The sequence below is a fragment of the Notolepis coatsorum genome, assembly GCF_963971535.1.
Source record: "Notolepis coatsorum genome assembly, chromosome: 14".
Lineage (NCBI taxonomy): Eukaryota > Metazoa > Chordata > Actinopteri > Aulopiformes > Paralepididae > Notolepis > Notolepis coatsorum.
Window position 1 is genome coordinate 12842417 of NC_140178.1, and position 17136 is coordinate 12859552.

The 17136-nt window shown below is 48.8% G+C and overlaps 1 protein-coding gene across 1 annotated transcript in view; it reads left to right on the forward strand.

Annotated features, from left to right (window-relative positions):
* Positions 1–414: 414 nt before the first annotated feature.
* The window catches only part of LOC311240421 (protein sidekick-2-like), a gene marked incomplete at both ends in the record, with an annotated part of 152898 nt that continues 136176 nt past the window's right edge, over positions 415–17136 (forward strand). Inside the window, 1 exon segment of the mRNA XM_084329006.1 lies at positions 415–562. Coding sequence (XP_084185132.1) covers positions 415–562 — 148 coding nt within the window.

The window sequence follows — 17136 nt, forward strand, 5'->3', positions numbered from 1 at the left end:
CAATCACAGCTCTGCGTCAGTTTGGCGCCTGGTTATACATTTTTGGCCAACTGCCGGTAGGCTTACGGGAGCTGGCAGCCTCGCCACAACTCTCGCAACCACTTTGACGTCTGAGTATAAATTAGGGCATTAGTAGTAGATGATGTAACACTCTCCAAACAACAATTAGTCAATTAGAATGCTGTTTAATGAACGTTGTAATAACCATCTCAGCATCCGCTACAGAACAGGCACCACTGGAGTTAACGAGGGTTAAGCTTCTTGCTCAAATGGGAAATGGCTCAAATAATGTTATCATCATTATCAAATAGACTGCTAATATAGAGCACTCAATTGACCCGCCCTCTTTTATTGATCCCCCAATCACAACTGTAGCTTAGATTTCCGGGTCATTTGCATTCAATAAACATCGCTATGTTTCACCCATTTCAAGTGAAGCAGGCCTGCCCTCTCAAAGGGCCCCCGGCTGGCAGAAAACAGCTTCAACTATTCCCCCTGCGCTTCTTCCCGCTCTTTCAGCACCACGGACAGCTCATGTCAGACCTGGTCAGCGAAATGGAGAGTGAGAGACAGACTCAGGTCTTGACGGGAGCTGTCCTTGGTGCTGAAAGAGCAGGAAGCACAATTCAGTCGTTTTTCAACCCTTTTTTCATCCCCAAGCTAGATAATGGCATTGCTTTTAATGTTAATTTAATTTGAGGGATTTGTTTAAGCTAGCTTAGTTTAATTCAATGCAGACTGGTAGTTGCCAAGAAGGGAGAGACTTGTTCTCATTCCAAAGCAAAAAATGCCATTGTTCAGTTCAGTTTTTAATTAAAGGGAATTGTTTGTTGTTGAAGCCACTTAATAAACTCATACGGAACACAGCGTGATCTCTATACCAAAGTCAGCCCACGTTACCCCACTTCATGGAGAGCTGCACTGGCTTCCCATTGCCGCACGAATCCGCTTCAAGGTCCTTGACCTGCATACCGTGCAGTCTAACTACACACCTTCAAGACCCCTCCTCTCTACATCTTCTGGCCGCCTCAGACCTACTCCTAATCGGGCTCCTGGGGGGTCATCAAAGTAAAGCAGGCTATTCTCGGTCCTCGCTCCACAGTGGTGGAACGAACTTCCCACCAGTCAGGACAGATGGAACCTGGCCAATTGTCCACTGTTGACTAAAAACACACCTCTTCAAACAATATATGAAAAAAATAAAAATTAACCTATTATGTACCTTACTACTATGCTACTATACGTATAACACTATTTGACAAACAACGCCACTGACCCTTAGCTGCCAGAGATCTACCCCTCCTGCTGACTTGTCGTTCATAATTTGTATAAAAGTGTCATCTAAATGTAAATGTTTTGATTATTTCAATGCTGAGCTGTCCATGGTTCTGAAAGTGTATGAAATGCCTTTCAGTTGAAGGCTGACAATATACCATTATTGACGCAAACCAACTTGAGTCCTCGCTTTTCCCCCCTCTCTCTTCGGGGAGGGGGAGGGGGGGGGGCACATTAGCTCTTGAAACGAAGGCCAGAAGGCACACATGTGGTACCTTCAGACAACCACTGGTAAATGGTACCATGGCAGCCTGTTCTCATTTGTGAAACACAAATACACATCCTCATTTCACCAGATGGGTCAGAGTACAGCTATTATGTGCGGTGCCCCTGCAGCTTGGCTATGGGGGTGGTGGGGATCAAACCTGTGACCTTCTGGTTACATGGCGGTCTCTCTAACCACCAGGCAGCTCTCCTGCCCTAGATTTTGTTCTAATCTTAAACAGGTGAGCAGCACTGTGTGTGCAACTGTTTACATTCTCAAAGCAACGCCCACCAGCTATACGAGAGGTCAGGGGTCACCAACATGTAGTGGTTTCTGATGCCTCGACGCTCTACTGAGCGACTGAGAAGGTCCTTTGTTCCCGCTGCGGTTCAATTCTTCAATGAACACCGCTAGCTCTGTGTTGAGAGGCTCTCTCTTCTTCTCTTCTTTTTACCGTGTTATGTAACTTGTACTGTATGTTATTGTTTCTTGTTTGTGTATTTGTATTCGCGCTGGTGGCAAACGGTGTTTCCCCTCGGGGATTAAGAATACACCATACCATACTAACTGTAACTGAGGGGTACAATTCCCTGACTGTATGGTTAGATATGATACTTACTATCACTACCTCTTGTACTTTAGACTCTGGCCACCCAGTACTAGGTATAAATAATTATGATAAACACTCCCACCTGATGAAACGGATCCAACACAAATGTACCAAGTCGAAAGTCTGCGTTTAATAATAATACATAGCAAAAGGTATGTACAACGATCACTTAATTACATTTATGATTTGAAATAGTATGCACTTTTATGGCAAATGAGTATTCGTAGGTAGATCAATATCGAATGTCCAATCTCTGATTGCGCAGGAAGCAAATATACAACCTGGAATATTTAGGGAACAATAGCAATGATACTTGAATGATTATATAGCTGGATACACTAGGGGAAGGTTCCGACTGCTTGTAGGACAGCTGGAGGGGGGGGGGGTAGAGTCTGGCTGTATCCCGTCTGGCCGAGGGTATCCTGGGAGAGCCCACAGTCGTGCGACCCGGTGCCCAGCGATCCTCGATCCACAGATGAAAGCAGTTGGACTCTCTGTGGCCGGCGTCCTCCGGTCCACGATGGAGAGACGTGAGGCGACCTCGTCGTGTAGAGCGTCTTCTCACCTGTCGTCCTCTCCGGGGGGGGTATTTCCAACACACCGCAGTGTTGGCCTTTATCCATAGAATAATCAAAGTACTCAAAGCATAATCCAAGCCGGGGAAGGCTAGCCGTCGTCGGTAGAATAATCCAATATACAGGTCCACTCGCTCTTTGGCCTGGAGCTCCTCGGGTGCAGCTTCACGTGGGGTCAACCACCCTGGATAAGCGTCCAGCTGATGCCCGAAACGATGGGGGTGCTGATTACTATAGAACTCTTACCGCACGAGGCACTACATATGAATAGACTATTATTAGCTTAATAGAATACGTCCAACTCGACGATATAGTGCCAAATATGACTATTCAAATATTAATATACACGATGTCTCAATGCCGATACTGGGCCGAATTGGCCTTACTGCCCACACGTGGTTCGCGGGGAGGCTTTTGCGTCTGTCACTCTGTTGGAGGGTAAGGAACTGGACTAAAAGAAAGCTCTACTTTAATAGCACAGTATATATACGCACTATGAACAAATAGTACCATTAGTGGTGCGGTAGACATATTCCTACGCGGAACTAGGACTTGTCCATACATGTTGAGCGGTACGATTGAACCTGGTCTGAGGGGTATGGCGACCTGGCACCAAGGTCTCGTCCAATGGTAGAATGGAGACTATTATGGGATGTTCAGTAGACTAGAAGGGATATTCAATGCATATTGTACAAGGAATATACAAGGGATATCAGGGGATATACAAATACAATTAAATATATATATATAAATAAATATATATATTCGGTTTAATCTGATCCTTCAGAACAGCCGCCCCCTAATTGGTCCCAACCCAATTAGTTAAGCAGAGACAGATTAACCGCACTGTCTACCACTCAAGGGTTCGCTGTAAGGGTCAGTCAACTCACAAAGTCATAGGGTCATGGTCATCATCGATTGTGTCTGGGAGTCGGGGCAGTTCTATGAGCCTCGCCACCGGACGGGTGTAAATGCGCCCCTGGACGAGTACTTTGAGTTCAATACTCCCTCAATCTCCGTGCGGACTGTCATTAAGACTTCTTCCGCCACAGTCTGGTCCCCAAGTACTGCGTACAGGGCTGTCTTTATAGAACGTACTTCTCGTTCCCAAGTTCCACCGAAGTGGGGTGCGTTTGGGGGGTTGAATTGGAAGTCAATCTGGGCTGGAGCGAGGTGGGTCTTAAGTTCTGGGCCCATAGCTTGGAAGCTCTCCCTCAGCTCTCTTTCTCCGCCTTTGAAGTTTGTCCCGTGATCGGACAATAATGTAGACGGTTTTCCTTTCCGTGATGTGAATCTTCGGAAGGCCATAAGGAATGAGTCTGCGCTCATGGTCGGAAGGAGCTCGATATGTATCGCTCTGGTGGTCATGCATTTGAATACAATACCCCACCGCTTCTCGGTGCCTCTTCCTTTCTTTATGTGCAGCGGGCCAAAACAGTCCATGCCTGTTGAGTGGAATGGCTTGTCGCCGAGTCGGAGGCGACATGGAGGTAGGTCAGCCATCCGTGGTATGCTGGGCTGCGCGCGCCACTTTCGGCAGTCTAGACAGGTTCGCTGGAAGCGTCGCACCGCCTCTCTTCCTTGAAGTATCCAGTAACGACGTCTGATTTCCGCGAAGACTCTCTCTGCTCCTGCGTGGTGTACATCCTCGTCGTATTTCTTTATAATCAGCTCTGTGACCTTGTGTCGGCTGTTCAATACGATCGGGTACTTAATGTCATCCGGTAAATTGGGGGCTCTCCGCAGGCGACCACCCACTCTGATGAGGGTATGTGTGTCACTCTCGGGGGCCAGATGAATCAATCTGCTGTCTGATGGGACGGGCTTTCCTCCCTGTAGACAGTCTAGTTCATCGGGGAACGAGTCTCTCTGGGCTCGTTGCAGTAGAAGCAGTTCTGCTTCCTCGTAGTCAGCTGCTGACATATCAGCGGGGGACTTAATCTCTGGGTGGTGCCGCAGGAATGTCCGTTGCTGCGCACTCTCTATGGTAATGCAATCGTCTATGTTGGGGTCTGCGGAGACAACAGTGCTCAATCCACAGAACATGGGTTTCTTATTCTCAGCCTCCTCATCACTTGCTTCCCTCGGGGTGGGCGTGGGCCAATCTCCTTCCGGGAGCTTGAGGAATGCTGGTCCGTCACTGTAGATGTTATGACGGGTTAAGTCATCTAGGGACATTCCCCGGGTGATGACGTCAGCTGGGTTGTGTTTTGTATCAACATAGCGCCAGTTTGCTTCTCCGGTTAACTCTCCGGTTAACTCTTGAATCTCAGTGACTCTGACTCCCACGAAGACTTTGTATTTGCATGAATCCGATTTGATCCAGGCGAGTACTGTCGTGGAATCTGACCACAGGATTGTTCTATGCACCGGAATGGTGAGCTCACGTTGGATGAGCGTGGCTAGATGCGCTCCTGCGAGGGCTGCGCAGAGCTCTAGACGTGGGATAGGCTGTTGCTTGCGTGGGGCTATTCTCGAGCGGGCGAGGATGAATGCTGTGTAGATCTCTCCCCCCTCTTCTTGGGCCCGCAAGTAGGCTACTGATCCGTAGGCGACCTCGGAGGCGTCACTGAAGACGTGTAGATCCATTTTACATGTCTCTGGCCTCACCGTGGGTGGGAAGTAGCTTCGGCGTATATTAACGCCTGGGAGTGAGTGGAGTTCCATCTCCCACTCTCTCCAGGTGGATGCAAGGTGTGCGGGAATGGGGTCGTCCCAGCCCTGGTCCTTGTCCCACAATGCTTGTACAATCATCTTTGCCCTGGTGGTGTACGGTAGTATACATCCTAACGGGTCATATTGTCGGGCGAGTGTTCTGTACACACTCCGTCTGGTGGTCGGTATTGCCGTCGACCTTCCCTGCTCCGTGGTCAGGGGTTTGTGTCTATAGTGGAGCGAATCTGTTTTGAAGCGCCACACTAGTCCTAGTGTCATCTCTTGGGCTTCTCCTGGGATTGTGGCCATCCAGGTCTCGCTGCTCGCTGCCTTGTCCTCGGAGGAGAGGCTGCGCAGTATGTGCGGATCGCTGCTGGCCCACTGCCTGAGATCAAAGCCGCCTTTGATCAGAGAGGCGCGGAGTTTATGTAGGAGAGCCTCGGCTTCTTCCTGGGTCGAAACGCTTTGTAGACAGTTATCTACGTAGAAGCTGTTCTTCACACTGTGTCGGACCTCTTCGTCCGCTGCTGGGTCCTCTGCGACATGTCTCTGTAGTGCAAATGTAGCACAGCATGGGCTGCATGTAGTTCCGAAAGGGAGGACTTCCCATTGGTAGATGGCTGGGTGCTCATCTCCTGGCCTCTCTCTCCATAGGAACCGCAACAGGGGCTTGTCCTCCTCTACTAATCTCACCTGCAGGAACATCCCTTTGATATCCCCGCTGATAGCCACCTTGTCCTGGCGGAAGCGGAGTAGTACGCCTAGTAGGGAGGGGCCGAGTGTAGGACCGGGCAATAGCTCTTTATTCAGATTTTGGGATCCGATCTGGTAGCTGCAGTTAAACACGATGCGGTCTTTGCCGTTGTGATGAACCTTGTGGTGGGGCACGTACCACGATTCAGTCGTCTGGTCGGCCTCTTTAATGTCAATCTTTGTGACGTGTCCCGCTGTGATGAGCTTCTCAATCTCAGCGCGGTATACACTTTCTTGGGCGGGGTCCTTGGCTAAGCGCCGCTCTGTGTTTAGTAGGTACCGCTCTGTGGCGTCTTTCTTTGCGTGAAAGGTAGGCATCCCTTCCCGCCGCAGGAGTGGCGTGGCGTATCTCAACACGCCGCTGACTGGGACTCTCTTTGTTCCCGTCTCGAGGAGGTTAATGGCGTAGATGTCGTCTTTAGAGCGAATGTCTTTCTTTTCGTTCTTAAAGGGCATTTGTTCTAAGGTCCATAGCCTCTCTACATGCTGCAGGAGTGCGGTGTCTCCCTCTGTGACTCGGGAGTGGAGACAGCTAGTGGCTGTGGTTCGGTTGAGAGATTTGGCGAGTGGGCCTTGGAGAGTCCATCCTAGGCGGGTCTCGACTGCTGCAGGACAGCCTCTGGGTCCGGTATGAACCCGGTCTATCGGGACAATGAGGTCTGCATGGTCGGAGCCTATCAACAGTGTCGGGGTAGCACCGTCTATGAGTGGGATCGGTAGCTTGCGTAGATGTACATATTTCTCCATCAGCTTGGCTACGGGGTATGTGTACCGCGAGAGTCCTATTTCTTGGCTGGTGAAAGCGTCTGTAATCCTGTACCGTCGCTCGGGCTGGCCGCTTGCTGCGATAGAGAATGAGACATTCTCGCCCTTTATCGTTTTCAAATCTCTTCTTATTGTCCGAATTGTCATTTGGTTTTCGCTCCCCCGCAGCCCTAGCTGGGCCGCAGCGGACGCGAGCAGAAGGGTCTTCTCTGACCCGTCATCAAGGACGGCGTAAGTGTCCATGACTTTATTCTGGTAGCTCAATGTCACACGGACTACCTTTAAGAGCACTCTGGCTCCGCTGCTGCTGGCGGGGTCGATGTACATGACGCTTGCTTTGCTGCTTGATGGTGCGGGTGGAGGCCGCCGTCTGTTACTGTCGTGGAGTATGTCCAGATGGGCTCCATCGCACCGACTGCACTTTTTCTTTAAGCGGCATTCGGCTGCCATGTGTGATCGCGCACAGCGAAAACAGCGTCTGTTGGACTTTATCCATTGACTCGCTTCCTCCGCATTCATCTTGGGGAATGAGTCACATTGTGACAGCCAGTGTTCTTTCTCACAGTAGGGGCACACTATCTTCCACTTCTCCTTTCTTGAGGGGGTACTGTGGCTCCTACTGCTTGGCACTGACTCCGATTGGTGCATGACAGTCACCGATCTTCTTCCATCATTTAGTCTCCTGGTTCCTTCTCTGGAGCCAGGGGTGCTCCGTCCGAATGTATCTAGCCGTAAGCTGCTGACTTCTCTCGCCAGGAAGTCGGCTAGATCGAGGAGGTTCGGTTCGGGGCCATTAGGGTCTCGGTGGTCTCTCTGCCGCCTAAAGCGCTCCTGTCGGGCGGGCGGTAGCTTCTCCAAGATCCTCTCTACATTTGAGTTGGCGTATAGTTCATGCCTACCCTTTTCCCTCTGCGCTCCCAGCATCCCTACCAGGGACTGCACTCTGATGGACAGGTCGTCCAGTGCTCGATTGTCTATTGCTGGGGGTAGGCGGTCGATGTGCCTGATCTCCTGGATCACGTAATCCCATATACGTCCATATCTCTGGTCCAACGCTACCAGCGCTGCGGTGTATGGGGTTGTGGAAGTGGCGTAGGCGAGCGCTATGTTGTGCGCGCGGGGTACCTTTAAATGCTTCAGTAGTATCGCGTATTTATGGCGTTCATCAATGACATCCACCAACATTGTCTCCAGACACATGCGGAGCTCCGTATACTGGGCCCGGTTCTCCTGGGTGAAGTCTGGTACCATAGGTGTGCCAATGTATGACGCGGATTGTTGATACATCGGTGAGCGTTGGGGGAGAGGCCTCCTAGGCGAGTCTCCTCCTGCTCCTTGGCGTGGGCTGGTACCGGCTGTGTACCATGGCCCGCTGGTCCAGGTGCTGTTCCTCGGTGCGGGTCGTGCGTCGTGCTCACCCGTGAATAGCGTCGGGGGTCTGTAGCGCAGCTCCGCGGGGGTATAGCCTGGGCTGTACTGGACCTCCTGGTCCGGTAGAGTACTGTGCTGTCGTCGGGCGTGGTTCTCCTCCTCTTCCTCTTCGTCTTCCGTTAGGTCATCCAGGGCTTGTAGTCTCTGATTTAGCCTCTCCGCAGTGTATGCTGCTCCTTCCCGGTGGCTGGGTCTCGCTTGGACCGGTTGGGGAAGGGGGTCTGCGGGGGGTATAGACCTCGTCTGTTGGTCAAGTTCAGGGTCGCTTACTCGGCTAGGGGATGCCGCCCTGGAGTGATGTCTAGACGAGTTCCTGGAGCCTCTGGTGGAGGGAGGGGGTGTTGTCCTTCTGATCAGCTGTTCTATTAGTTGCGCTTGTGCTCTGTCGCGCTCGGCTTCGCGCTTGGTGAGATCCGATTCTCTCTGGGCACCGGTGGCGGCGCGCTGGGCGTCGGCCCGGTCTCTTGCCATATTCTCTTCCATCTGAATGCGTCTTATTTCCAGGCGTATGTGCTCTTCTTCGCTCCGTTGCTGTATCTGCAATCGATCGCGTTCACCCTGGAGTCTATCGCGTTCAGTAGAGGCTTTCAGGCTGACGAGGAATGCCTGCTGTAGTGTCCTCTCTGCCTCGCTGGGAGAAGACGGTTGTATAGGGGAGCCGTCCCTTGGGGTACTCCGTGCGGAGTCTTGGAGCTCTATCTCCACGGTGCTCTCCTCATCTTCTTCCGTGCCGAGTTCTCTCTCGGTAGTGTTGTCTTCCTCCCGGGACTCGTCGGGGACTACTTCTTCGGTATTGGCGGGGTGTAAAGTCATGTCTGGTTCCCCCTGGTCCCCACCGTGAGCTGGGTCAGTTACGTTAGAACCCATAGGGGCCTCTATGGTCGGGGTAGCCTGGTCGTTAGGGTTAGACATAATTTTACTTTCTAGTTTTACCGCGTTTACTGTTGGTAGAAGACTAGGTTGTTGACTGACAGCGTAAGCCTCTAGGTACTGAGGGAGCTGTCGTTTGCGCCGCGGGCGTTGTTGGTTAGGAGGATCGTTTCGTGGAGTGTTCATCATAGGCCATTTTAATATTAATAACACTATATTAATATTACACTGATTACCATCCGGCTCGAAGGACCAATTGTAACTGAGGGGTACAATTCCCTGACTGTATGGTTAGATATGATACTTACTACCACTACCTCTTGTACTTTAGACTCTGGCCACCCAGTACTAGGTATAAATAATTATGATAAACACTCCCACCTGATGAAACGGATCCAACACAAATGTACCAAGTCGAAAGTCTGCGTTTAATAATAATACATAGCAAAAGGTATGTACAACGATCACTTAATTACATTTATGATTTGAAATAGTATGCACTTTTATGGCAAATGAGTATTCGTAGGTAGATCAATATCGAATGTCCAATCTCTGATTGCGCAGGAAGCAAATATACAACCTGGAATATTTAGGGAACAATAGCAATGATACTTGAATGATTATATAGCTGGATACACTAGGGGAAGGTTCCGACTGCTTGTAGGACAGCTGGAGGGGGGGGGTAGAGTCTGGCTGTATCCCGTCTGGCCGAGGGTATCCTGGGAGAGCCCACAGTCGTGCGACCCGGTGCCCAGCGATCCTCGACCCACAGATGAAAGCAGTTGGACTCTCTGTGGCCGGCGTCCTCCGGTCCACGATGGAGAGACGTGAGGCGACCTCGTCGTGTAGAGCGTCTTCTCACCTGTCGTCCTCTCCGGGGGGGGTATTTCCAACACACCGCAGTGTTGGCCTTTATCCATAGAATAATCAAAGTACTCAAAGCATAATCCAAGCCGGGGAAGGCTAGCCGTCGTCGGTAGAATAATCCAATATACAGGTCCACTCGCTCTTTGGCCTGGAGCTCCTCGGGTGCAGCTTCACGTGGGGTCAACCACCCTGGATAAGCGTCCAGCTGATGCCCGAAACGATGGGGGTGCTGATTACTATAGAACTCTTACCGCACGAGGCACTACATATGAATAGACTATTATTAGCTTAATAGAATACGTCCAACTCGACGATATAGTGCCAAATATGACTATTCAAATATTAATATACACGATGTCTCAATGCCGATACTGGGCCGAATTGGCCTTACTGCCCACACGTGGTTCGCGGGGAGGCTTTTGCGTCTGTCACTCTGTTGGAGGGTAAGGAACTGGACTAAAAGAAAGCTCTACTTTAATAGCACAGTATATATACGCACTATGAACAAATAGTACCATTAGTGGTGCGGTAGACATATTCCTACGCGGAACTAGGACTTGTCCATACATGTTGAGCGGTACGATTGAACCTGGTCTGAGGGGTATGGCGACCTGGCACCAAGGTCTCGTCCAATGGTAGAATGGAGACTATTATGGGATGTTCAGTAGACTAGAAGGGATATTCAATGCATATTGTACAAGGAATATACAAGGGATATCAGGGGATATACAAATACAATTAAATATATATATATAAATAAATATATATATTCGGTTTAATCTGATCCTTCAGAACACTAACCTTTCTGTAAAAGAAAAAAAAAAGTTAGGCTCATTATATTTGTCTTTATAATGGACTAAGGCCCCGTTTAGACGGAAACGCTAGCAGGTGAATCCGCAAAAATATTTTTACGGATGTGCCTTTCGTTTATACGGAAACAGCGTTTTTACGGGGTGAAACCGCAAAAAAGTGAGACTACCTTCCAGGGTGGAATTCCTAGAAACGCAAAAGCTTTGCGCTCTCGTCTAAACTGTAAAACCGTATAAATCTGTTAAAACGATGACGAAAGGGTTGTCACGGCTCTGGTCGCGCGTACTGCTTACGTCACAGGTAGCAGGTATGCGCCAGTAGCCGAGACGTAAACAAAGCAAGTATGTCTGACTATTATCAACGGAGATCACCTGAAGGCTACATTGGCAGTACTTTTAACCCTTTCACTGCCACACGACAGAAGGTTAACCCTTTACTATCACACAACCGGCTGTCGTGTGGCAGTGAAAGGGTTAAATACACAAGAATCTGTCCCGCGGCGTGAGTGGACCCACTGTCTGTGAGTGACTCTGCTTTGGTACAATCACATTCCCCATCCACAGTCTGCGAATCAGAGGCAGAGTAGGGCGGGTCTTCACAGCACGTCATGTGACATATGCGCCAATCGTGTGACAGCGGGGCTCCGTCGTTATAGCGTCGTCTGCATGGAGAATTCCACCCCAAAACGCTCGTCTAAACGTAAAATTAAAAGTGAAACCGCAAGATGACTTTTGCGGTTTCTGTTCACAAAACGCTCGTCTAAACGTAGCCTAAATTTATAACAGCAAACATTGTATGGATTCTACCAATATCTATATCTGTGTACATATCCCTTACCTACTCTTACTAGTTACGCTGCTGACAGTATGTCTGTATAGTACAGTAGTACCTGTATCACTGTACATATTAATATTAGTGGATGTATATCGGTCTAGCTCCCACGCGCAAAATATCATGGACAGCTCAACATATTACCTGTATCACAGTACATATTAATATTACAACTCCGTACTTACATCTGATTAGCTCTGTTATTCAGTAGTACTAATGTATATATTTTATACCCAGTTTAATCACCTGTACATTGTATATTACTATTGCACTTTACTGGTAAATTTGGACTCTGGTTGGATGCCAAACTTATTTTAGTTGTACTGTACTTAGGCTGTAGGATGAAAATACATTTAAATCGAATCGAATCAAATCGAATATATGTAACAGTTGTCTCAAGCTTTTCATACTACAGTACATAACTAATGTATGATTCATACATTTTTTTTTATTCCAGCAGGCTGTAGTATTCATACTTATTTTGCCACCAGCCGCGCGACTTAGTTTGAACGTGCTCTCTGCTGTTTTGGTTGTACGAACCAATTATCAACCAATTATGGAGCGAGATGAATACGTACTAATAAGCACTCCTGATTGAATAGTATTTAAGTGGGTATTTTGAGTGAGGCAAAATTGACAAATTACAACCTAACAAATGGCTTGATTTCCACCTTCCGGCTTGTGATGGAAGATTTCAAGAGAGCACTTAGCGAGCTACTCAGAAGCAGGCGGGGAGCTACTGGTGGCTGGTGAGCTCCTTGCTGGAGACCATTGGAGTAGAGGGTTCATGCTCAGCTGGGAAACTGACTCAGGGACAATCACTGCAGAACAGCTTCTGTTTGAACATTGAATTGAGTCGTTCTCAAACCGGTCACAGCAAGAAGGTCCAGGGTTCGATTCCCGCTTGGGGACCAGGTTTCCATGATGCCAGTTACCCAGGTGGGGTATCTCCCAGGCCTTTCTGTGTGGAGTTTGCATGTTCTCCCCGTGCTCGCAAGGGTTTCCCCCCCGATAAGATAAACCCAATGGAAAAACATGCACAACAACAGATCGCTAACGCTGTGGTGTCCTTGACGAAGACGGACAGGAGCACTTGGATTGGTCCCCTGGCGCGGCTCACGTTGACGCCTGTCTGCTCCCGGCTGCCCTTGGGGGGGAAGGACGACGGGATGGGTTAATCGCAGATACGAATTGCATGCATGCATTGCATGTGTGCCGATTGATGACCTCTGAGCAGGTCCTAAATTATTATTATTTATATTATTATAACCCTGCCCTCTTTTCTTGATCCTCCAATCACAATTGTCGCTTAGCGACAGTTGTGATTGGAGGATCAAGAAAAGAGGGCAGGGTTTGAGATAGGTCTATTCAGTGGGCGGCTACGTGGCGTAGTGGGCAAGGCGCTCGCCACGAATGACGGAGACGCTGGGCTCGCCTGTTCGAGCCCAGCGCTCCACATTGCTTTCAGTTTAGCTGGTCGTTCATACTAATACACATTGGCCGTATTAGGGGGTGGGAAACTGATGGGTGGGGATCGGGCGTTGTGGACAGCGACTCCTACAGGTCGGTTGGTGCGCCTGCGCAGTAGAATCAGGAAGTGTCGGGGGCAGCGTGAGCCTCCCACGCGTTACTCCTCGCCACTAAGAGATCGAGCTGCGCAGGTGAAAAGATGCGACTGCTGTTACCTCAAGTACCGGAGGGGACTTGTGCTATGTATGACTTAGTCCACATTGCAGCCGGCTTGTGGGAGGCAAGAAACAGCGTTCGTGACAGGGGAGGGTTGAATTGGATGATACGAAATTGGGATGGGAGAAAAATATAGAAAAAATGGGAGAAAAAGTGGATAAAAAAAAAAGAGATAGGTCTATTGCGTTCCTGGTCGCCGTGCTACTACCCTACTGTCGCTCTTGGGAGGGTGTAAATGTTAAATTGTTACGAGTTGGGTAGGTGTGTTGGACCCAGGTGCAGTGCAGAATGGATAGACGAGAGGCAGGTGTTGTTTCTCAAACAAAAGGCTTCTAAATCAAATCAAATCAAATCAAATTTATTTATAGGGCCCGACAACACACGTTAATGTCCCCATGGACAGGTCTTCTTTAAACAAGTCAAGAAGAAAACATAACAATAAGTCAAGAACAGAACAAGAACACCATAAGGTCCAAACATTTTTAGATGAATGCAAATAAATGAAAGAATGCAAGCACTCCCAGACATACCCCACGCGAAGGTAAGGAAAAACTCACTAAAACCTAACAATAGGGAAAAAAGCTCCACAGGCAGTGTGGAGGAGAGAAACCTTAGAAGGGCCATTCAAGGGGGGATCTCCCTTCTTAGATGTTGGTGATAGTAGTGTTGCAGACGGACAGTTGGTAAGCATGCACTCATGTGTGTGGTGAAACACAGATGAGTGCATGCAATAGCAACTGTACATTTTGAAAGATTAAAGATAGAGCTAATAGCGATAGCAACTGAACATTTTGAAGGATTAAAGATAGAGTTGATAGCGGATCTATTTGAGGCACAGGGGCGGCGCAAAGAGGGTCACGTCCTCCCCTTCTTATTTATTGTTGACATTGGTGGCATCCCAGAGGAGAGCAAAACCCCAAACGTTACATAAATTGCTGCATTTATATAGCCGCTTTTATCCAAAGCACTTTATTTTGTTCCTCACATTTTTACCCATTCACTCACACATTCACAGCAGAGGCGACCATACAAGGTGCCAACTTGCCCATCGGGAGCGGTTAGGTGTTTTTGTGTCTCGCTCAAGGACACTTCGACACGCTGCCCGGGAGGAGTGGGAATCGAACCAGGTACCTCCGGATTACCAGACGACTGCTCAACCTCACGAGCCACTGTCGTCGCCCCCTGGGTGTAGAACTACCACACGCCTCCTTCGATACATGTGGAGTCGTGAGTCGCTTCTTTTCACCTGGCGGCGAGGGGTTTCACTGGGAGAGCGTAACAGGTGCGGAGGTTCACGCTATGAATGAATGAATGATCATTACATTTATATATAGCGCTTTTTCTAGACACTCAAATCGCTCCCCACAATGTAGGCTGGAAATTGCCTCCTTCACCACCACTGTGTAGCAGCCAACCTTGGGCTACGCAGGCTCAATGGCTGCCATACACTGGCACCAGGCACACAACACACTACACAATGGCTGAACGGCTCAGGAGACAGGGATTGATATCAGCCAATTAAAGGGAAGGGATGATTAGGTGGCATTGATGTCAGAGACCTGATTGGGAGTTTGGCCAGGAACGTCGGGGGACCCCCTACTCTTTGCGATAGACGCCTTGGGTTCTTTAACGACCAAATTCAGTCAGGACCTCGGTTTAACGTCTCATCCGAAGGACGGCGCTCGCAGCTGTACGGTGTCCCTATCACTGTAACAGGGACATTGTTACTGACAAGTCCAGAGGACAGAGTGCTCCCTGCTGAACAACAACACCACTTTCCGACCTTGACTGGGGCTCGAACCGGTGATCTTCCGATCTATCTCCCCCAGACCCCCTCCTCGCTGAACAGGCGCCCCGACCTGCCAGTAGGAGGCGCTGTTGCAACGCCCAAGTTCAAGTTTGTTTTTATTTGTCACGTATAAAGTACATGTGCATTACAGTGAAATGCTTGGTTCTGTATGAGCCCCCTGAGAATGTGCTTCATACAGTAAAAAAGTAAGTAAAAGAGGAATAACACTATACAATATACAAACTAAAGTACAACCTAAGTACAATGAAGTAAAAATGCAGACGATGGGGTAAAAGATGCAGACAATGAGGTACAAAAACGTTTTTTCTAAAAAGGCAAGGTGCAAAATGCAAATGGGGTATGGATGTAGTGCAAATCTCCTTTAATAAATAGATAAATATAATGTCTTTATATTTAAAGTGTCTAAAGAGAGTGTTAAGGTGAGTGTTTGTTTAAAGTGAGTGTGTGCATGTGGATGTGTGTGCAATGAGTGTAGATGGATGGGTTGATGATGTTACATAGAGTCCTTGAGCATCCTGATGGCCTGGGGATAGACGCTCCTTCTGAGTCTCTCTGTACTGGCCATGAGACTCCGGTAGCGCTCGCCTGACCGCAGCAGCAGTGCAAAGAGGCAGAGGCCCAGGACGTGTCTATTCTTTCCCCACTACATTTCCATTTCGGCGTGCGCGTTCTGCGATCTGATTGGCCACCGAAGGTTCCGGGTGCGATCTGATTGGCCACTGACGTTTCTGGTCATGTGACATGTGCGCCCAATCGCGTGACGCGCCCATTTCCGCCTCGACCAGCAGCAAACGACCTAACGCCTAGTTTATCACTGGTTAAGCTTAGGCGACTCTTTCGAAGTTGGTTAAGGTTAGAGTTTGGAATCAGGGCTGGTGTTCTATCGCCCTGCTCTAAGACAAACTCTAACCATAACCAACTTCGAAAGAGTGCCTAAGCTTAACCGGCGAAATAACTTGCCGTCACACGATTGGCCCGACCAGAAACGTCAGTGGCCAATCAGAGCGCAGATGGCGAACGCGGAACTGGAAATGTAGTGGGGAAAGAATTCAGGCGCCCAGGACTCATACTCCACCGGCTTCCCACCCACGGATGCTGACAAAATGTGTTCGCAAGGGACGACTGACTAAGCCGGTACACTCGTCATCTTCACAAGGAACACCTACCCAGGAGCTAGACATTGCTCATGAGGTATAGGCCTCCAGCTGTACGTACCCTGACACTATATACAGGTCGACCGTGATGGATTCATCTTAGAACATGGCCTGTGCGTGCTCGGTGTGTGCTGTTCCTTAATGTGCGCCGTGCGCAAAAAGTTAAATTAAAATTGCTCAGCGTACCGTTAATTGTGTCTGAGGGCCATACGTCTTGACGTTATTAACAGTGTTGTCAAGTGTCCTCTTCATATACATATTTCATTTAATGATGCAGTAAATTGTTTTTATTTAACCGCACCGGTCGGCTGTGGCTGCCTCCCCGTCTCTATAAAGACATCAAATACACTTTCAAAAATTATAAATAGTTTTTTTTTGTTGTCGCCGTTTCTACAAACAAATTATGCAGTGATAGAAAGAAAATATGGGAAACAGATTGGCCTAATATATATATATATATATATTTTGTCTCTCTCTCTCTGTGTGCTACAATCAAAGGACCTATACTCTTCACAAATAATCAAGGACAGGATAGATTGGGTCTGTTGAAATTGCACGTCCCCTGCCATTGAGTTTCTTTCTCTCTCTCTCTCTCTCTCTATCTCTCTCTCTCTCTCTCTCCCCTCTTCTCTCTCTCTCCCTCTTCTCTCTCTCTCTCTCTCTCCCTCTTCTCTCTCTCTCTCTCTCTCTTCTCTCTCTCTCTCTCTCTCTCTCTCTCTCTCTCTCTCTCTCTCTCTCTCTCTCTCTCTCTCTCTCTCTCTCTTCTCTCTCTCTCTTAC